Source organism: Kryptolebias marmoratus, linkage group LG10 (genome assembly GCF_001649575.2).
Source record: "Kryptolebias marmoratus isolate JLee-2015 linkage group LG10, ASM164957v2, whole genome shotgun sequence".
Lineage (NCBI taxonomy): Eukaryota > Metazoa > Chordata > Actinopteri > Cyprinodontiformes > Rivulidae > Kryptolebias > Kryptolebias marmoratus.
In genome coordinates, this window is record NC_051439.1 from 11,544,783 (window position 1) to 11,565,840 (window position 21,058).

Sequence of the window (21,058 nt, forward strand, 5' to 3'; positions counted from 1 at the left end):
TCCCACCCTGTCCCACCCGTCCTCGTTTTGTATAACCCCGTTTGGTCGTTCATCAGGAGTTCCCCTTGATGTTTTGCTCCTCCTCGCCTCCCCTCCATCCCTCCCCTCAGGCACACCCTCGCGCCGTACGCCTTCGAGAACACTCTGAGGGAGAACCCCATGTTTGAGAGCGACGACGGCGGCGTCCTAACGCAGGCGTCGGCGCGGCCGCCGTGTCCCTCCAGCTCGGCCTCGTCCCAGTCCCAGCAGTCCGAGCAGGAGCGCTTCACCTCCATCGAGAACATCCGGCTGAGTATCGAGGTGCTCCGAACTAACCCCACCCGGCTCGGCGCCCGAAGCCCAGCGACTAACGTTCCACTTGCTCCCGCTGTCTGTCCTCTTTCCTCCTCCCCGTCCCCGGCGGGTCACACTCGGGCTCTTTAAAGCGCACAGCTCTGGTTCTGCTTCGTAGGTTCTAGCAAATTCTCCTGGAGCAGGCTCTTCTCAGGCCTCCGCTTCATTTTGCATTTGAGCGAAGTTCCCCCGGAAGGACATGTTGGACACACGTCTCCTCTCTGTCTCCGCAGATCCCCAGACAGCTCTACACAACCAGATCAGAAAAGCTAGTGTCCGAAATGGTGGATTTTCATCACAGCATGCCACACAGCGAGGTAAGGAGCAGACCCTGCCCTGTTCCAAATCTAGCAATAATAATAATAATAAAGGCCCAGCATTGTGACCCATTTTGGTCAAACCTTGTAAACAGTGTCACGCGTGATCTCATGGGACGTTGTGAGATCTCGCAAGATTTGTTACCGCTCCGAGTATGTGTTGTGAACGACTCTCAGCTACTACCATGCCAAATTTGAGTTGAATATCTGTAAAACGGACCGAGTTGCAGCCATTTCTGTGTTCCTTTCAGTTGGCTGTGGCGGCCATATTGAATCGGGTTGACTCAGAAAGTTAATCAGTCATAGAGGTGTATCCAACGACGTCTGTGTAAAAGTTTCATTACAATCCATCCAGTGGTTTGTGTGATATTTTGCTAACAGACAAACACAGCTTACTGGCTTAGTTTTCAAAGCGGATGCTGTGCCTCCAGTTAGCGCTCAGCATATCTGCTGGGAATAACCCTCAACTACTACCACGCCAAAATTTGAGCTCAATATCTGTAAAACGAGCTGAGTTGGAGCCATTTTTGTGCGTGCTAAGGTTGCTTAGGTGCGGCGGCCATCTTTAATCGCATTGACTCCGAAAGTGAATCAGTTGTAAATATAAACTCAACGACTATTCTCTGAGAGTTTCATCAAAGTCTGCGCTCTGGTTCACAAGATATTTTGCTAACAGGCTAAAAAAAAAAAGCATGCACTCAGTTTGGCTTTGCTGCCTGAAAAATCAGCTCTTAACACGCGTGGACCCAAACTAGTCCTGATCATTCCTGGTTTCTGACATGTCCTCATGCACGATAATGGTAAAAAAGAGGAATTATTTGTCACTTTTTGTCCCCCCTCCTCCTCCAGACGTGGCGACTGCCTAACGAGTACCGGACGTGTTGCTTTCTGAGGGCGTCGGACAACGAGTGTCTGGAGGTGACGGTGGTCTGAAAACCCGCCGAGCCGACGGGAGCCGAAGCCGGAGGTCTTATTTATTCCAGGAGTTCGGCGAAGGTTGATTCCTCGCGGCGAGGCGTTCACGTGTTTCAGAATCTGTCTGACTTTAAAGCCGCTCTTTGACCCCCGTCGTGTCCTGTTCCTGTTTCACCGCCAATCACTTGTCCCCTGAGACCTATTTTTATATAAATATCTATATTTTCCATTTGCAGCGAAACAAATAAAAGTGTTTGAACTCACAGCAGACTTGACTTTCCTCTTTGAACGGAGAGAGGAAACAAAACGGAGGGCGTTTTGTTTTTGATGATCTTCTTTTTTTATTGAAAGATGAGTCTGCGCTCCGGGTTGGCCTCCTTCTCCACCCAACATGACAAAAAAAAAAAAAAAACGGTGACCGTCTGTGAAGTCAGATGTTCTCAGCCGACGTGGAGAAGAAGGAAAAACCGAAACAAGACGATCCAGGTCCAGTGGTCATAATCTTATGGCTCACTGCTGGGTTCTAGCTTCTCACACATCTGTACAGTTAAATCTCGAGTTCCACGAACAAATATACGATCACCTTTTTTAAATTTCCTTCACCTATTAGTAGACAACTGTGCCAAAAAAAGCCCATAAATGTATTTTTTTTTACAATTATTTTACTTTTTATGAGAAAAGGATCCATTTTACCCAGAATGCATCAGCCATTTCTGCATCATCCGCTGCTTTTATTGAACCACAAGCAGAAACAAAGTTAAGGCCTCACTCAGTGGTACTTTTAACACTTTTTAATCTTTAATTTATTATTAGTAGTATTAGATCCTGTTACCTGCACACCTGTCAGGACACCTACAGGGTTTAAAGAGATCTAAAATAAGAACAAGCAGTCAGGCACGTCACAGGAACAGGTTTATTTTCAGAGCAAAGGCCATAATAGTTGAAAGATGTTATAGAGTCGGGATGTTTATTTTTTTCTTAGTAAATGAAAGGAGCAGAGCAGGACTCAGGTGTTTAGCTCCATTAAATAAACGCACAAAACGAACACACAAAAACAAGCTCACACCCACAAAACTGCACGCGTGAAAACGTTCCCCTCCGTCACGTCAAACGAGCGACGATACAAAAAAACCCAAAAACTTATCAGATGATGATTTCAAAGACTTTCTGGAGTTTCTATATCGGTTTTTTTTTTTGTTGCGTCCGTGTCTGAATCCACGCGAGGAAGGCCAACGCTCCGGGGGACTCTTTACGTTCCCAAAACCCACAAAGCTGGAGTTTTTATGGCATCACAAGACAGTCGCACGCTAATGAAACGCTCTGCTGGAATTGGTCGCTGTTCTCGCCAACTAGCTCGAAAGAACGAACCAATTAAGACCTCTGTGGTGCAGCGGTAACGCAGATTAAGGCCTCTCTGTGAGGGGGTGGGGGAATCGGGTCAGACTGCTAACGCTACGCACACTGCAAAATAAAAATAAAAAAGGTTGAAAAAAGCCAGACGTAAACAGCAACCAGGTAAATGCTGAGATGTTTTCCGTGCTCCTGCCTGCGGCCCCGTCTCGGTGCCAGGGCGCCGCCACGCCACGCCTCACTTCAGCAGACTCTGCAGCATGGCGGTGGCGTACGTCGGGCGGGCCTGCTTGTTCTCGATGGCCTTCTTCAGGTACTGAATCCCGTCGCAGCGCTCCCAGATCTCCTCGAACTGCCGCGGCAGGATCTCGGCCCCCCTCTTCCTGGTCAGGCCCGTCTCCTCCAGGCTCAGCTCGCACATCTCCATGTCGTCCTTGCCTGGAAAAAGAGGGCGAAAGGGCAACGGCGAGGGGGTTTTACCGACGGCACAGTTTCTCCTCCGAGAGGGGGGAAAATAATAACCAAACAAAAAAAGGAAAAAAAATTAAAATTGCTAAAAATCTGCTTTCAAATTCAGATTTGTTCCGATATAAACAGAATAATAACGTCTTTGTTGTAAGAAGACAAACAGGAAGCTGATGACATCACCTGCGACCAAAACGATGGGCTGTTTGTCTGGGTGGAGCTCCATCTGCCGGGCAATCCACGGCCCGTCGAAGTGGGCGTACCACCAGCCCTTCTTTTTGTTCTGGGGGTCCTTGTACTGGTCGGCGGGCCGGATGAAGGGGATGCGAAAGTAACGCTGCTGGCGGTTCATCGCCACCTCGTGATGCTGGGCTGCGGCTGGCGGCGCCGGGTTCTGCTCCGCTGCGGAGTGGATCGTCAGAGAGACAGATTCGTAAGGAAAGGTGGCGATGGCTCAGAGTGACAGAACGTCACGAAGAATATCGCCCTTTACTGACCGTAGTCGGTGATGGATTTCGGCGCTCTCTGGTAGCTGCTGTCGTCGTCCCGCTTCTTGTTCTTGGACTTCCACGCGTGGTACACCTTCAGACGGCGGTGGAACTCCTCTCTGCAGGCTGCCAGCAGATCGATGTCTGTGACAGGAAGAAAAAAAGATTCACTTCCTGCTTTCAAAGACGACCTCGGACCTCCATCTTACACGTCACGGAATTTGGAAAAAAAACGGAGGAAGATTTGGCGTTGCTCGGCGGCGGCACAAAGTCTCCAACATTTGAGGTGAAGGGACCTTTTTGGGTTCCTTGCCGAGCGTCAGATTAGTCGTTCGCAGCCGTTCTCACACCGAGCTGGTTTCTCTGCTGGTCGTCTCGGCGCTACAAGATCCATTAACCGTCTCAGAAACAGGTGTACTCCTAACTCCATGTTTCCCACATTCCATTAAAAAAAACACCCACTAAGAACAACAACAACTAAAAAAGAAATATGTTAATTTGTAACTTGACTAGTCTCAAAAACCTCCTAAATGAGGACAGATAAACAATATGTGTTGGATCGGATCCGGTGAAAAGCTCGAGGAACACGGCGTGTTGGTGAAAGTGCTCCTGCCCTATCAGAGCTGACGCTTTCCACCAATGCTCCAGATGTCCCTGCAAGGCCTCAATCTGACTCGGAGTGCAGCGAAATTAAAAGAGGCATCCAAACGTGGGCCAGATGACGGTCGCCAGCCTTTCATGCTGACTGAGAAGAAGCAAATGTTAGCCATCTTTCATAATGCTAATAATTTCCTCTCTCCACCCCCGAAGACTCGAGGCAGTGAGCCATGGCAGAAGTGGAAACATCCTCACGTTGCGCCTTTGATCATTTTCTTTCTTTCTTTCTTTTTTTTTTTCCCCTGGCAAGTTCACACTCTGGACAGCTGAAGCCGAAGCCTTTCAGCAGCTCGAACGAAACGACGCGCTGATGAAAAGACTCGCTCGTGACGCCGAGTGAACTCAGGTACCAGAAAAAGGGGGCGGGGGAGGCAGAAACAGGAGCATTTTGGGCTGAAGCAGTGACAAAACAACAACGAAACAAACAAACAAAAAGAAGTTAATCATGAGTGTCACTGACACCTCTCTGCGCCTACGTCGGCTCGGCTTGAGCTGCGACGGGGGTCGGGGAGTTTTCTCACCGCAGGAAGTGTTGATGACGTCCCGCAGCTCGGCGTACTTCCACTTGCTCAGGTCGTACTTCTTCACGCCGGCGGCAGCTTTGGTCGCCTGCACCTGAGGACCCCTGCAGGTGGGAGCAGAGACGGGTAAACAGACGGGTGAGGCGCGCCGCTCTTCGCGCTGAATATGAATCAAGCTTCACTTTTCGGGGAGGCGTTAGTTGCCACAAGTAAATAATAAAAGGCTTCTAATTAATTCAGTTCAGTCTCAGATGAAGAAAAAAAGCCCATAAGTGACACAACAAATGAAACAGACCTTCATGCAAATTACCCTGTATTATTATTATTATTATTATTATTATTATTATTATTATTATTATTATCAGTTTAAGCCTACAGTGAGGTTATATTGTGTTTAAGAGGCAAACAAATGAGATGTTGTTGCTTTACTGCTACTGGGATTAATAATGTTTAAATTAAGATCCTAATCCGCAGATCTTTTCTATAAAAAAAAAACAAATTACCAGCAGTGGGTGCAGTTTTATCCACCTGTCAGATTGTTGCTGAGCTCTGATCTCATGTTTCCAGCCTCCCCGCTGAGCTGAAGCTGCTAATCCCATAATGGCAACAAAGGATTTGCCTTCTCTAATTACAGTCAGCGTTAGTGGCTCTGGATTAAGGGGCGGCTGATCTACGAATCGTTGCATTGTCATATAGATGTCTCACTGACGGGAAGGATCAAACCGATTCAGGATCGTCGAGTGCCAGCGTGGGATGAAAAAAAAAAGCTTTAAATTTGTTGCAGGAAGAAGTGGAAGTGCTTCTGGCAGTGGGTAAAAGGCAAAAGGCTGGCTGGAGAAAAGGAGAGATGTGAGATCTCCTTGGATGTCTTTTAGCCACAACGCCAGCGACGTTGGCCACCGGGTGACTGGCTCCGAGCACAGTTCCTCAGAGCGAATATCAAACCTACGCGGCGCGGGTTCCGTCATATGTTTTGCGGCCTGCGTGCGCGAGGAAGGTCGTGTGTCTCCCGGGACCAAAACAAACATACTCCTCTGTGTGTGACACTTCGTTCTTGCTGCAGAGATGCTGACGTTTTACGCTCACAGGTGAGAAGGAGTCAGTCTTGCGGCAACCATCACACCACCGCTCGGTTTAGGCAAAAAAAAAAAAAGGATCACTCACACGGTAGTACCTGCTACTGACAGGAAACAGAAGAAGAACCTGCAGGGCTGAGTCAACCGTTGTCTGGCTACGTTATGTAACAAATAAAGCAAACGCAGCATACGGAGCGACAACAGTGTAGAAAAGAATGTGTCCTTCTAATGTGTCCAGAATAAGAGCTGTGAGGAAATGATTCAACACGGATCTTTAGATGAGGCTGGAGGTTAACAAAGAGTTGACATAATTTATGATGTAAATGTTTAATTGGAAAAGAAAAGAAAACAAAATGCTGCAGAAACACAGTCATGGTTGGATTCATGTTTTCATCCGGCTCAAGTTTATGGTTCGGTGTAACGTTTTAAACTTAAAGTGACAGATATATTCTTCATTTTCCTGAAGTGGAGGTGTAAACCTGTGTTTTCACCCCATTTTTTTATTTTTATTTTTAACTTAACATGTTTCCACTCCCAGCAGTAAGACAAAGACAGGTGGTGTTGGCTGATTCGAATTTGACTTTCTTATTTGCAAACTAAAAAAGAAAAATAATGGCTACGTGCCACCCCCCCCCCCCTTCCTGAGACAGACAGCAACCAGCTGTGTTGATGTAAATCTACAAATCAGACAGATTAGAGTAAAAACTGAGTGATAACATACGTAATTAAGATATCTACGGGTTTAAAAAATTTTTTCCATCCTTTACACCAACCTGTCAACCAGTGTGCCGTCCTTGCTGCCCCATTTTACAGACATTTCTTAAGATTAGTAATTCGTAGCTGTGATGCTGGAATGAAATTACCAATATAATCTTGGATCTACTTCAAGCGACTGGTGGATTTGGGACTAGAAAAGGGATTATAGCCCCGTCCACATGGGAACGCCGTCTTTCCGAAACAATATTTTTTTTGTAAACGTGGCGCAGTTTCTAGAAATGTTTTCATCCACATAGAAACCCAGAAACCGACCCAAACGCTGTTGTTACTGTGCCGGGTCTGTTGGTGGCGCTGTTCCAGTGCAGACCGGCGTTGACTGAGGGGGTCGAGTCTGCCCAAATACACGGATTTCAGATCCAGACAGACGGCTGAATTGTGTTAATTATTTAAAACTATCCTGTCACGCTTGGCGTTGTAGGTTAGATAAGAGGTGGGCTGATGATGTCATAGTTTTCAAAAGGTTGTTTATAGGCTGTCCACACAGGAACACGATGGTCGAGGTTACTCTGGAACCCAGTTTCAAAGAACACCATTTAGGGGCTCCTAAGACGTCGTTTCTGTGTGGACACAAAAAAAAATAAAAACAAACTCTGTGCATATTCGCAAAACGTCGTTCCCGTGTGGACAGGGCCTAAGAGTGCGAGGAGCTAAACGAATGTCTACGGCTGGCGTTAGTTCCACTTTCTTTCTTTCGTTTCTTACATGGCTCTGGCCGAGGATGAGGAGATAGGAAGATGTGAGAAAGAGTCATCGCTGTAGAGAACACTGCAACAGGAGAGAGTCAGACACATTTGGCATGCTGAGGTCAAGGCCGGGTCCGCGTTACTAACGCACAGCTGCATGGCGCCGTACCTGCGCAGCGCCGGGTCCCCCTGGCCCTCCTCGCTGATAAGCTCCGCATCACTCTGCGCGATTCTCATGGCTAGCTCCCGGTCTCTTCTCTCCTGCTCCAACACCGCAGCATGCTGGGCCTCTTCCTCACGCTCCAGGGCCATCTGCTTCTCCAGCTCAGCCTGTGAACACACACACACACAGGACACGCTTGATCCCATTCTATATGATGCACATAAACCACACTCCTGTCACTTTACTAATACTAACCCACGTGCCAGAGATTTCACAACAACGAGAGCTCAGCAAAGTCTAATTAGGCTGAAATAAACAAGTGTTTTGAGCAGCTAACAGAGCTTTAGTAATTATTTATCTGAACATAGCTGGGCGACGAGTAAAGAATCAATAATAGTCAGATGGAAGTTTTTTGTTTTAGATTAATGACTGTATGAAAATGAGAAATAGTACTTAAACCTACCAGCTGTTCCACATTCAGACTTTATAATTTTTTTTTTTTACATGAATTTATTAAACTCAGTGGCTGTAATAAATAAAATAGATCAGTTTGTTGTGTATTTGTGAGCTGGAAGTAAAGAAAACAAATAATTTGTTTTAAAACGTATAAATCTATGGGGTACTGACAGATGTGTGAAATTTATCAGGTGTTTTTTCACATCTTTTAACCCTCCTGAAGCAAATGAAGAGAGGAAGAAAGTAACTTCAGGTCAAACGGGGGGGTGGGGTTAAGAACATCACAGAACAGGAAGTAGGAAGTCCACACCTGAATAACCTTCTCTTCCTCCTTTCTCTTTTTTCTTTCCTCCTCCTCCTGCTTCCTCTTCAGCTCCATCTCTGCTTTGCTAAAATTGGGAAACGGAAAAAGGAAACGTGTTTTTTTTTTTTGTGAAGCCTCGAAACTTCCGAGTCACTGTCGCTCCTCTACGAACGTATCTGCTCCCGTCATCGCGGTCGCCACTTACAGTTTCCTGTCGTCCTCCTCCTGCCTGCGCCGCTGCTCCTCCTTCTCCCTCCTCTGCCTCTCCTTCTCCATCTCGTCCTCGATGCGTTTCAGACGCTCCGTCTCCTCCTCCTCCTGCTTCTTCTTCTTGATGGAGGAGAGCAGCTGCTCGGAGCGTTTCACCAGCCTCTGGTACTCCGTGTCGATCTCCTTCCAGGTCATCACCGTGGCCTGGTGGCAGATTGTGGTCGCAAATGTAAACGAGGGAATTACACAACTTTTACGCAACTGTCATATATTTGACCGCAGGCCTGTGGGGCGTTCAAAGCCACAGGTGGTTTTGAGAACGTACAAGGTGTTTATTTACAATAAAAATGGCTCAAACGCTTACAGGATGCTACTGTATGGTTCTAAGTTTGGCAGAAGAAAACTGTCTCGCGCTGAGTGCCAGTCAGGAAAGTGGAAATGATCGGGTTGCAGACTGAACACATTTTTTTTCCCACTACCTTCCCATGTGGCAACAAGTAACCCGCTGACTGACAGCGTGTCTGCCACTTGCACTTCGCAGCCACAAGGGTGAATTCTCCATGTACTTGTCAAGACACAAGCAAGGGGAGGAAAGGTCATAGTGCTGCGAGGGTTTATTAGGGTGAGTCTCAGTGACATGGGGAGGGGAGATAACAAGGTCTTGTCCCCCGACGTACAGAGGGCTGAATGACAGCTGACGGCGTCTCATGCATTATTCACACCACCGCCAGGAGCAATTTGGGAACAATCAGACTGTCATATGTGTTGACGGGAGGGATGCTAACAGTTTAACACTGGAAATGGCTGTTGGGGATGGAGGAGAAAAACAAACAAAAAAATAAATAAAATAAAAAAGGGAGGCAGGAGCCACTGGTTCCTCGGTGTCAATCAGAATACAGATGAAGCCCCAAATTAAATTAGCTGATTGCATGAAGAAAAACTGCAGCGTACAAAAGAAAACGGCATCAACCCAACTGGGGAATCCCGTGCGCCGAATCTAGATGGCGAGTAATGACGAGCTGCCGAACCTAGAGGGTCCAATAAGATGGGTGCATATTGCACTGGGAGGCCTGGCTTTTCCCTAAACAAGTTCGACTGATAATCCGGCAAAACGGCTACAGTAAATTAAATTACTGGAGGGGAGAGGAGTCGCCTTCATCAAGCTCTTCTTATCCTACGGTCGCTGGAAATATTGATTCTGTAATAAAAAAGCAAAGATGAAGGACACAGAGCGCTGGGGAAAGTGTTTTATCCGCGTGTTATAGAGGACCTTATCCTGTATAATACAAGGATAAGGTCCTCCTCGACAGTGAGGAGGCTGGGATTGACGTTTATACAGAAGTAAACTAATAAATGTGACGAAAAGAGGCTTCGAATAAAAGTCTTCGCTGAATAAATCCACAAAATGCTCAATAAACACAGATGCTAAGAGTGAACGGTTGGAAAAACTGCAAAATAAAGCTTGGAATTGACAGAATTTAAAAAGCTCTATATTTTAAAAAAAAGTCGTGCCTCACCCTTATTTTCGCTAACAGAGCATCTATGGCGGTGGCCAGCTCCTGAACCTGTTTGGCCATTTCCTGCTTCCCTTCCTTCAGCACGTTCACCACCTCGTTCAGGCGCTCCATGTGCTTCTTCAGTTTTTGGACTTTCACCATGCCGTCGATCCTGCGGCCGAACAGAACGACGCTCAGTGACAACGTTAAACTAACAAGTCGCTCGTGTCAGCGTGAAATCAATCTTTGACTGAAAGAGAGCAGAGGAAATGAATTCTTAAAAAAAGAAAAGAAAAAAGGGGGACACTCACCGAGGCTTATGCTTCTTCTTACACAACCACATGCGGACAGTCTTTTGAATCTTAATGCAGGCCACAGCTCTGTAACTCATTTTATTCCTCACTGTAGTTGGGGAGAAAGAAAAAAAAGAGCGTACAAAAATACTTACAGTCCTGAGACTTGCTTTGTAATTTATTTTCATTATAAGGAGCATATAAATTCTGCTCTCTGGGGTATTACATGGACATAGTTTCCTTTTTAAGATTAAAATTGAACATAGCATTCACACTCACTCATACAAATGAAACAGCCCTAATAAAGGCAGGGTGTTGAAATAATAGGACAGAAAGAATAAATGACCAGCACCAGAGGCTGTGCTCAGTTCCAGCTGAAATGTAATTTCATTTGATGCCTATATACAAATATACCACAGCCCGTTTGCACTTTGTGGAATGGCAGAAATTGATAACTTGGCACTGAGAGCAACAAGGATGTGCTTCTGGAGCGCTATTCCTTACAGCCAGAGGCTGCTTCTTTCAATAATCGAAAGGAAATGAAAAGTAGTAAAAGTGTCAGTGTGAAAAACCTGCCCCAGGCCTGGTGGCAAGGAGTGGAACAATAACAGAGGGGGAGTGCTCGAAACATAAAAAGGAAGTTTAACTTAAAGTCAATTTTTACAAAGCCCACAAAGTGGGGAATTCTTTCATTTAGGAAGCACTAAAGATTTCTGTTCTACAAAGAGGTAGTTTTAAGGCCGCTTCAGCTGCTTGGTGCTCTTTTGTGTGAGTGCGACGAAGTGAACCCACGTTTGATGACCGACAGGCAGCACCACTGGACCTTCTTCCAGCGGCTGCACAGCAGCCACTTGTTGACCTTCTGCAGCAGCTCTGCCAGGTGCTCTGGGTCCGACTTCATGATCTGGTCGAACTCAGCAAACTGACACACACACACAAATCCATCTATTACTTTTTTTTAATTAAGGGAGATATGTTAATGCGTATTGACAGACAACACCGATCTTTTACCTTTCCTGGGCGGAAGAACACTCTGGTCAATCCAAACTTGAAATCGTTATCATTTAAGCCCAGTGCTTTGAACAGAGCCTGTGGAAGGGGAAAGAAAAACCGCATTTCGGAGCACAGCAGTATTGCTTAGATGGTTAGAATTAAAGCCATTCAAATATCTGTTTGTTAATTTAGGTCTGAACAAAAAAAACCCAACTAATTAGGTTTTATATAAGCAGACTGACAGCACACAGGATCCCTCCAGCTGGTTCTGTAGGCCCACCTTGCAGAAGAGTCGAGGGTTCAGCCGGGTGAGTTTGTCGGGCATGTACGCTTTGTACATGTTGTAGAGCTCATGGAAGGGGGCCCTGGAGGGGAACCCGCCCTGCATCAGGTCCAACACCGACACCATTCCTAATCAAGACGAACAGGGACACGGCATCCTAAAAAAACTACTCGCTTCACGAGAAGCCTCCGCCGCGTGTCGAGCTCGTTGTTCTGCTCCTACCTGAACACTGCAGCTGCGAGAGAATCAGGGCTCCTTCGAACTGGTGGCTCACCATCTTTAGATTGGGTTTGACGCAGCGGATGAAACTTGAGCCCTGCGCACACAAAGAACAGTCTGAGGTCTGAGTCATGATGCTGCTTCGCCGTCAGCCCAGACCATCTACCTGGCTTTAATTCAAAAACACACACGTGATGTAATAATATAAGAGCGTACTTTATGTTGCTGTAAAAATAAACTGTTTTACTCACAGTGCTGCGGAGTTTCTCCAGCAGCAGGTTGAGCTGTGTCTGAGCAGAAAAGGAGAAACTGTTTAATTATTTGTTTGGAAAGAGGCAGCCAAGACCGGCGAGGTTCAAACAAGTGCAACAAGAGAGGTTAGAGACCAAACAGAGTTCAGAGCTCACAATTAACTAAAAAAAAAAACTTACTTTTGCTACACTTAAATCTGTGAGAAAGTCTGAAAGTCTTAGTTTTTGTTCCTTTAGTTTAGTTTTTTTTTCTTCTCTTGTGATCAAACTCCCTGCTTTTATACCTCAAGCAGACTTTATCCAGATTTATCCACCAAGGAAGAATTTCTCAGAGGAAAAGGGGAGAGACTGGAGGAAGTCTAAGAGAGGAGCACAGAATAAGCGGGGAGGCTGGAAAACAGGAAGGAGAAAAGTCACACAGGGGATCGAAAAGGTCAAAGTTAGCTCTGTTTGTGCCAGGCTGAAAGAAAGCTCAAAAAGACTCAGTCAGCAAATCAAAATAAAGTAAGAAAAAAAGAAACAAACAATATAAATCATGCATTGTATCATTTTTAATTTGCAGCACCAAGTTTTACTACAACTCTGCTTTATATTTCTCAAAATTCAAAGGCTTATAAGATCTAAAATGACACCTAAGAGTCTACACTCACAGGGGTGAGAAAAGATGTCTACAACAGTTATAATTTAATTAGTTGTGAGGACTGTTATGTTGTTGAAGAAGTGTAAAAATCTTCCACCCTGACCTTGAATTTGTTCCCAACGCTGATGAAGCTGAGCTTCCCCGCCTTCTGTTTGGAGTCCTTGGAGGTGTTGGAGTTCTCAAACAGCTCCCGCACAAATTTGTCTTTTGATTCGCACACTAAACTCTCCAATGACATGTGGAGGGCATCATTATTCTTCTCCACGAACCTGATCTGTCAACACACACATGCGTTCCCATACATTTATGCATCGGCAGTCTGTCAGCATCCATCAAACTTCTGCAGCTGTAGTCGCATTTCTACGGGGATAAATAATCCGACAAAGGGCTGATATGATGGAAAAATATTCAGTGGCTAAAAATACTTGGGTAGGAAATATTCTAATAATGGATTGTGCGAAGCCATCTGGCAAAACATTACAAGATTTATGTTAAGAATTACCGTTTCATAACAGACGGCTCCTGCGAAGTGCCTGATTATAAAGCCTTCGTCGTCCCGAAGGTTCCTGTGAATGGCCAACTTCGACTTTCTGGGAACCTGAGTGTGCAAAAGAAACATGTTTTTTTTTTTTTAAATAAACTGAATTTGAACAGGATGTCTGCAGAATTAAACTTCGTAGTTGTGCCTACATGATCTAATGAATACACACATTCCTGTAAAAGTTTGTTCAAGGTCATTTCTGCTCATAAAAAAGTGTATTTGATCTGTTTTTTGAGATATTTCTCAATGCCGCATTCTTCAAGAACAACACTCGTGGAAGGCTCCAAACGTCGATCATTTTTCAGAATAGACTATAACAAAAGTTTAAGCTCAATTAGATTCATCATCAGCAAGAAGAACCGTGACAAACGACCTTGTGAAGAAGCAGCGGAACCTGTAAAGCAGAAACATTCATTCAGACATTCCTTTTTCACCCTATTAAATGCACAGAAAAGCCTTCAGCGGAGATGACAATAGCATGGCTGCAGCCGGTTACTTCTAAACTTCAGCCTGAATGAGTGTCAGGGTTAAATTCTTAAAAGGATTTCATGTTTGCAGATAAGCAGGCGGAGGGTCCAACAATAAAGACAAAGAGAGCAGCAGGGGGAGGGAGCGGGGCCCGTGAGTCGATTCCCAAAAACTGCCTGAAAGTAACAACGTTCCTAGTGACAAAACAGAGGTGGACTTACATTTCCCTGCTCTGACAAAAGAGCCGAGAGCACAAAGAGGCAGAACAATGCCAGAGAACTGGAGACAAAGCACGGGAAGGAGAGAGTAAAACTAGGAGAGGAGAGGGTCTGACCGTCAGTCTGAAGTGGTCTTTATGTTTGCCGTGAACGGCCAACGCAAAGTGCTGGTCGCTGGGCTGAGGGAGGCGGTTCTCTTCATCCAGGATGTCCAGGACGCCCACCAGCTTTGCCTCCACGAGATCTGGAAAAGTCGCTCATTCGATTATCAGTTTCAGTGTTCAGGTCTAGCTCTAAGGGGGTCTAGTAAAGCATCTAAGCTCTTGCAAAAAGCTGAAAAAACATCCAAACTTTTTCCTGTAATTCACGAGTCTCAAATGCTTGCGGACATTTTAGAAACATCATTCCTCACAGTGAGTTTATTTATCGAGCGGAAACCATTACGAAAGCAGCGAAACAACTGAATTACTAAACGTTCTGTCTGGAAATGTGAGTTTTATCGGAAATATCCACCGTTTATGCTTTTGAATTTGAATATTTAAAAAAAAAAAAAGTAGAAAACGCGCTCATCTGGATGCTCATTTGGACACACATCTGAATTATTCATGCGACACGCCGTTTAGAAAATAGTGCGATGACCAAGGACCTCAGAGGGAAAAAAAAAATAAAAATAAAAATCTCCATGAACAAGCACCTGCGCATAAATCCTGAAGATTGATGAGTGAATTAATGGCCATCCCAAACAGTCATTTGCAAGTCATAAATGTTATTCAGCGCTGTCAGTTAGCCTCACACCTGAATAATCGCAACCTTTGAAATACAAATCAAACTGCTTGACCTTGATACATGGACTACTTCATCTCATTAATTCCAGCATTCATTCGAGGACAGACGCAACCCAAAACAAGGGGCATCATTTCTCCGGCTTCTCATTATACAAAAGAGGCCACAAACCCCACAAATACTCGTTGAACTCGCTGCCCTCGGACGCACAGAGACCCCGGCTTTGAGAATAATAAGAAGAAATCAGTATGTTTGTCCTCTCACCAGGTGTGTTTTTTGGTGCTCTGACGTGGAAGCTCAGAAGAATTTCCCAAACGAGCACCGGCGAGCGAATATCTTTCTTGAACCCACCTCGGAGACATGTGGTGTTTCGATTCTGGCGCCCCCATTCTCACATTTTGCAGCGTAAGCTCTCAAATGTTTTCATTTACAAGAATCCTCTCAGGCACTAGTGACTCACAGAGCAGGAGTCCCCCAATCCTGGTCCTGGAGGGCCTCTATCCTGCATGTTTTAAAGGATTTCCTGCTCTTCAGCAGGTCTTAAAGTTGTGCAGAAGCCTGCTGATCACCCAGTCAAAACTAGGTGTTAAAGCAGGGAAACACACAGTGTGCGTTACTGATACTTGGCGTCATTTGTGGGGGTTTCAGTTTCGTCATTGTGGAAGTTAATACGTTTTTTTAAACTTATGGGGACTTCTCCTGAGACTTCAGGAAGAGAGGCGCAGTGGAAGAAATGCTCTGGATGCCGCGATTGTTGCGCAGAGTAGGACAGCTGTTATCCGTCGGAGATTTCAGGCTTTACAGCGCCTTCAGCTGGGGGACAGACGGCAGAAACGTTGCAGGGTAAGCTAACGCTGTTGTTTATAGTCCTACCGTTCGCTCTTTATGCTTGCATCTGGTCACACCCACGACCAATGAGTGAACAGGAGCTAAGCTTGCGTCACCCATGAAAGCAGGGCCGCCCCGGCTGGCCCTACTCCGAAGCAGGGACGAAAGACGCAGGGACCGGCCTCAAAAAAATGCTGGTGGAAACGCGCGCAAAGCAAGCCGAGTAGTGTTGAGCCGGGACCTTTAGAGCCGGTGGAAAAGGGGCAATAGAGCTTGTAGCTCTGGTTCTTGGTCATTTGAAACCAGGTCAAGTCTGCCGTCTTATCAGCTTCAGAAGGACATTTCCAATAAGGTGACTGCGTGCACGTAGGAGCGGCGAAGCGCTCAAAAGTGCCGTGTCGAGATAAGCTGATGCAGAGGCTTACCTATGCAGTCCTGGTTATCAACATAATGCACTTCATTCACTCCCAGCCCTTCTTTTTGATAAAGCTCTTGCTCCTGAAATGTAAAAAAAAAAACCAACTAAATTTATTAATTAAAAAAAAAAGTGTTTTTTTTTTTTAAACTTATTCAAAAAAACATCAAACCGGAACATTTGGATAACTAGAAAGAGGCTCAAACACGAATTGTGGCGTATTAATTACAGACCTTGGAAAAGAATAATGTTAAAAGATCACAGGAGAGAGAAAAAAAAACAAAAAAACAAGGCTCATGGTGTCCCATGAGAAATTAACATTCTAATGAGACAGCACGCAGGAGAAAATATAAGAGAGGAAAAAGACAAAGGGAGACGACAGGAAAGCTTAGCCAACCATCCCCGCCTCGCTCATGAAAGAGTCAGTGAGTTTGGCTCATCTGTGACTCCGTGTGGCAGGTTTCCCAGGAATGAAAAGAGGTAAAGCACATCGAATCGCATTAACCCACGGGCTGCTCACTCACCTCCTTGAGGATGCGCTCGTTGAAGAACTGCTGCAGTTTCTCGTTGCAGTAATTGATGCAGAACTGCTCGAAGCTGTTGTGCTCGAAATATTCTTAGAAAAGAAGAAATAGAAGAAGCAAAGAGAGAGAGAAAAAAAAGAGAGAACATGAGTTTCAATTAATTTTCCAAATGAAAAAAATTATTATTTTTTTTTTTTGCTGAGCCCGTTTTAATTATGGCAATGGGGAAATGATTTCTCAAGCAAGAGGCCCGGTAATGAAGTGTTTATATGCGTCGGGGTGTCTAAATGAATGCACAGACAGGAATCTTAATTTTGAACATAGCGACGTAAAAACGACATCCAGATGGAAGCAAAAAGCAGTCAATTTAGGAAGTTACAAGAAGCATAATTCAGCTTTTTATGCTACAGAATGTAAAATCGCTTTAAAAACTTCCAGACAACGGCCAAGAGGAAGTGCATTTTTGTTACCAAACCCAGCAATGTCCAACACGCCGATGAAGTTTGTGGAGGCCTGGAAAGGGAAACACTGGTTTACTCGTTTGACCACATGATCGAAGAGGCGGCTGTACACCGCCTTGGCCAGGGCATCGCGGGCATTGTTCGCTTGCTCCACCTTTAGAGGCACCCTGGGGAGGGACACACACACACACACACAAAGTGGGGCGGTGAGAGAAAGTTCATAACTGGGACGTGCTCCTCTCGTACTTTTTCCAATCAACCCCGTTTTTATTGTGGCATCAAATATCTGTCCAAGATCCCAGGGTTTCTCAGTCAAGGAGAGGACATTAAAACTAAAATCCAAGCCTACCAGGCACTCTGACACCATTCATGTTGAAGTTATTTGAAGAGGCTGAATAATTTGACAAAAGAGCACCTCTCCATTGGCCAAGAGTTCAGCTCGGCTGCTCCAGCTGGAAAGAAACTGAATTTAAAATGACCGTGTTTCTGTTTCACTTCGCCCCACGAGTTTCTTCTTCATTAGACAGAAGTGGTCCACCTATGCTGAAAGGATTTCTCGACTTCAGAAGTTCAACAGAACTTAAGCACACACGGTCCTTTACGAATAATCACAGCGACAGGCTTTTTAATCCGCTGCGACGTCTCATATTCAGACAAGTTTAGAAGTCTGTGTCGTCTCCCGCCGCCTCCCAGGGGTGGAGCTGTGTCGTCTGGATCTTAGTAACAAAAGGCTCCCCGCTCACTCCACCTGCTCCCCAGACGCCCGGACTTCACTGTACTGCAGCCACGCTCCTCGGCCTCTTCAGACGCAGGCTGCATTATTAATGTGGAGGAAACACTTCCAGGCCAGGCTAGCATCTGGCTCCTTTAAAATATTAATCGACCAAACGTGGCCACATCGCTCAACCGCCGCATCGCCGTCAAAGTACACAAAAGCTGTGTCGATATCACATTCTCCTTTCTTTAACCTGCTTAAAACCACCAGTCGAGCTCAGCTCCGCTGTGAAATACTTTCCTACCTAATGTGCACGTATTATTTAACTCAAACCTAATTTAAATGTTCAATCTGCTGTTAACAAACTGCCTTTAATGATTTCAGTAAAATCAGCTCTGTGTTTACCACTCTGCAATGACTTGGATGTTTGAAACTCGTTGCTGTGGCTCTTACTTGATGACTGTGCCTTTGGCGCCCCCTGCTGTTGTGAGCATGACTCTGGTTGTGAGGCTGACGCGCAGGTCGTCCTGGTCCAGGCCCAACAAATCAGCACAGTACTCCAGAGTTTGGTTTGACTGGTTCTTTATGATACAACCACCTGAAACAAACAAACAAAAAAACAGCTACATGTATCTTTAAACACAACAGGCAAGCCACAAACAAGACGTTGTATCCACGCAGGAAACTTTTCCACACAAAACCCCTCTGATAACGGCGTTTTGACTCAACCAACTGAGGGCAGTCCCGTGAGGAATGTGTGACTAAAGGTCTGTTTTATTTCACTGCAGTCAAGGTTGAAAACTGCCTCTAAAGTTGAGTTTGAAGCTGTCTTACTTTCTCCACAGAGACCTTGATGAGAGACAAAGCAGGAAAACAGAAAAACCTAGGAAAATAAAGAGAACAAGAGCCCATCGTTGCCAGGAAACAAGTGCGTTTTTATCACCTCCTTAGCCATAACTGTGGCGACACCCAAGGACACGGCTCTGCTCTTCACAGTAGTATATTTAATGACGATTCTCGAGCCACAGAAATGTTTTACAACTTAGAATTCTCAGGCAATACATATATATTTATTATTTGCTTGAAAAAAAAAAGAACTTTGTAGTTTTTTTTAAAAAAGTATTTGTAAATACAGCTTCTGTCTCACCCGAAGAGCTGCCCGTTTCCTCAAAGTCAATGTTGCCCAGATGCAGAACTCCGGCGACGACCCTGAAAAGGTCCAGTTTCTCCGTGTCGTTCAGGCCGATCTTCTTCATGGCCACGCACATCCTGTTGAAGTCTCCCTGGTCGTCCAGGAGGGGGTCTTTCAGCGCACCCGCTTTTTGGTGCTGCAAAAAACACACACACGGCAATTACAACCTCCAACGAGAGAGAGATTTTACTAATTCAGTTCAAATCAAACCGTTTACTCAAACGCCGTGATTCGATTGATTCTGTTTAATTGTCTTGATTTGATGTGAACTGAACCGTGACGTTTAAAGCCACCAGAGGTTTCCTGAAAAAGCAAAACCTTTCACAATCAAACGCCCCTCCACCAGCGGCGAGATTTGTATACAAATGTCCACGTTTTTGGATGACGCAGCACCCGCTTTGAATGACTGAAACCAGCTGAACAAATCGAGCACTCTTAACTAACCAAACAACGCGGCATGCAAATGCGGAGAAAGAGGAAGCGTGCGCTCATTTCCTGTTTGCTCTACAAACAGGAGCTCAAACAAAGCGGAGCATTAAGCTGAGGGGGAAAAAAATAAAAATAAAAATAGAAGGAATATTAGAGAGCATAAAACCCAGAAGAGAAGAGAAATATCACCTTATTGTCCTGGACAATACCAAAAAATGTAGAACAGACAGATACAGACAAAATGCCAGTTAGCAACATAAAAGTTACACAGATTTATACTTACAACTTCACAGAAATCCCATCATTAAACTACTAAAATTATACATGTAAGGACAAATGACAGGAGGCATATTAAACAGCTTTTGAAATTAATAGATAACCGACTTATATTCGTAATTTAGTGCCTCTTAGTTTACTGCTGCGAGCACAAAATTGCAGAGGAACATCACATTATAAAACCCTGTTTCATTTTAGCTCTTAACACGAAAGATAGGCTGTATAAATGTTGGCATCCGCGCTGACGCCCAGAGTAAAATACCCCTGTGCAGCGCTGGATAAGACAAATAAACCAGGACAGAGGGAGAGATTACCTCAGAACTCTTGCGGCTCTGCAGTATTTGTTTATCAGACTCTTTACTGGCAAAGTATCTGGTGCAGCCTCGGTTCAGGTACTGAAAAAGAGAAACATATATTCATTATTTTGCTCCATTTAATTCACTCTTGGTGGCGAATCTTCTGGGGAAGTTAATGTTTTCACTGCTGAATGATTTATTCTACTGTTCTCCGGTTGTGCTCCACAGATGACTTGTCAAAGTGCATAGAACAACATTTCTATTAATGTCAGCGAAGCCTCGTGGGTTTGTTCTTCTGGTGTTCGCTGTCTTGTGGAGCATTTAGAGGAAAATAAAGCTCTGGGTTGAGAAGTTAATGCTGATTTTGTCTCTGAGGAGTTGATAATTGAAGGCAAAAGACTGAAATCAATCATGAAATATTCTGAAATGGGGAACCTTAATTTCAGTCAATAGGAGCTTATAATTTGAAATCGGTGGAAGGGAGATCTGTTAGGGCTTCATTGAACTACCAACTAATAGCTCAGTAGTTCTTGTAAAAAGTCAGAAAGTACCTACAAACAAGTTAAGAAAAGATCCAAATGTCTGTTAGATTAAAAAAAGACAAGGGAGGTTCAGATTTCAGTTTAACTTTAATAAAAAAAAACTTAAACTATTAGTAACAATACACAACAGAGCTGGTACTTACGCAGTGCATACGTAGTACTTATTGGGCACATGCTGGGAATTTATTGAGTAAGTACCTGGTACTTATTGGGTACGTATATGGAACTTATTAGATAAATGACTGGTACTTGCAGAGTACATACCTGGTATTTACAGGGCACATACTTGGTACTTACAGGGTACATACCTGGTACTTACAGGGCACATACTTGGTACTTACAGGGTACATACCTGGTACTTACAGGGTACACACCTGGTACTTACAGGGTACACACCTGGTACTTACAGGGTACATACCTGGTACTTACAGGGTACACACCTGGTACTTACAGGGTACACACCTGGTACTTACAGGGTAC

At 44.9% G+C, this 21,058-nt stretch overlaps 2 protein-coding genes across 10 annotated transcripts in view; one reads left to right on the forward strand and one right to left on the reverse strand.

Moving 5' to 3' along the window:
* impg1b (interphotoreceptor matrix proteoglycan 1b) overlaps window positions 1–1,801 on the forward strand; it is a 21,404-nt gene extending 19,603 nt beyond the window's left edge. For 3 of the 4 annotated variants that reach the window (XM_017414163.2, XM_017414154.3, XM_017414173.3), the window contains 3 exons: window positions 111–300; window positions 567–650; window positions 1,500–1,801. In XM_017414163.2, the coding sequence (XP_017269652.1) occupies window positions 111–300; window positions 567–650; window positions 1,500–1,583 (358 nt within the window). In that variant the 3' untranslated portion in view covers window positions 1,584–1,801. The remainder of the gene's footprint in view (window positions 1–110; window positions 301–566; window positions 651–1,499) is intronic. The other variant, XM_017414182.3, reaches the window with a different exon arrangement.
* Window positions 1,802–2,464: 663 nt separating this feature from the next.
* Window positions 2,465–21,058, reverse strand: part of myo6b (myosin VIb) — a 27,208-nt gene continuing 8,614 nt past the window's right edge. For 2 of the 6 annotated variants that reach the window (XM_017418876.3, XM_037977916.1), the window contains exons 10-34: window positions 20,055–20,135; window positions 19,654–19,662; window positions 18,991–19,171; window positions 18,297–18,441; window positions 17,138–17,295; window positions 16,668–16,759; window positions 16,154–16,226; window positions 14,234–14,361; window positions 13,393–13,488; window positions 12,994–13,164; window positions 12,251–12,289; window positions 12,003–12,096; window positions 11,778–11,908; window positions 11,516–11,593; window positions 11,297–11,426; window positions 10,523–10,613; window positions 10,233–10,383; window positions 8,711–8,919; window positions 8,512–8,590; window positions 7,752–7,912; window positions 7,602–7,664; window positions 5,047–5,150; window positions 3,878–4,012; window positions 3,564–3,782; window positions 2,465–3,353 (exon numbers count right to left, since the gene is read on the reverse strand). In XM_017418876.3, coding sequence (XP_017274365.1) covers window positions 3,154–3,353; window positions 3,564–3,782; window positions 3,878–4,012; window positions 5,047–5,150; window positions 7,602–7,664; window positions 7,752–7,912; window positions 8,512–8,590; window positions 8,711–8,919; window positions 10,233–10,383; window positions 10,523–10,613; window positions 11,297–11,426; window positions 11,516–11,593; window positions 11,778–11,908; window positions 12,003–12,096; window positions 12,251–12,289; window positions 12,994–13,164; window positions 13,393–13,488; window positions 14,234–14,361; window positions 16,154–16,226; window positions 16,668–16,759; window positions 17,138–17,295; window positions 18,297–18,441; window positions 18,991–19,171; window positions 19,654–19,662; window positions 20,055–20,135 — 3,018 coding nt within the window. In that variant the 3' untranslated portion in view covers window positions 2,465–3,153. Of the gene's footprint in view, window positions 3,354–3,563; window positions 3,783–3,877; window positions 4,013–4,987; window positions 5,151–7,601; window positions 7,665–7,751; window positions 7,913–8,511; window positions 8,591–8,710; window positions 8,920–10,232; window positions 10,384–10,522; window positions 10,614–11,296; window positions 11,427–11,515; window positions 11,594–11,777; window positions 11,909–12,002; window positions 12,097–12,250; window positions 12,290–12,993; window positions 13,165–13,392; window positions 13,489–14,233; window positions 14,362–16,153; window positions 16,227–16,667; window positions 16,760–17,137; window positions 17,296–18,296; window positions 18,442–18,990; window positions 19,172–19,653; window positions 19,663–20,054; window positions 20,136–21,058 lie in introns of those variants that run through there. The other 4 variants (XM_037977917.1, XM_025006247.1, XR_005233665.1 and 1 more) reach the window with 4 other exon arrangements.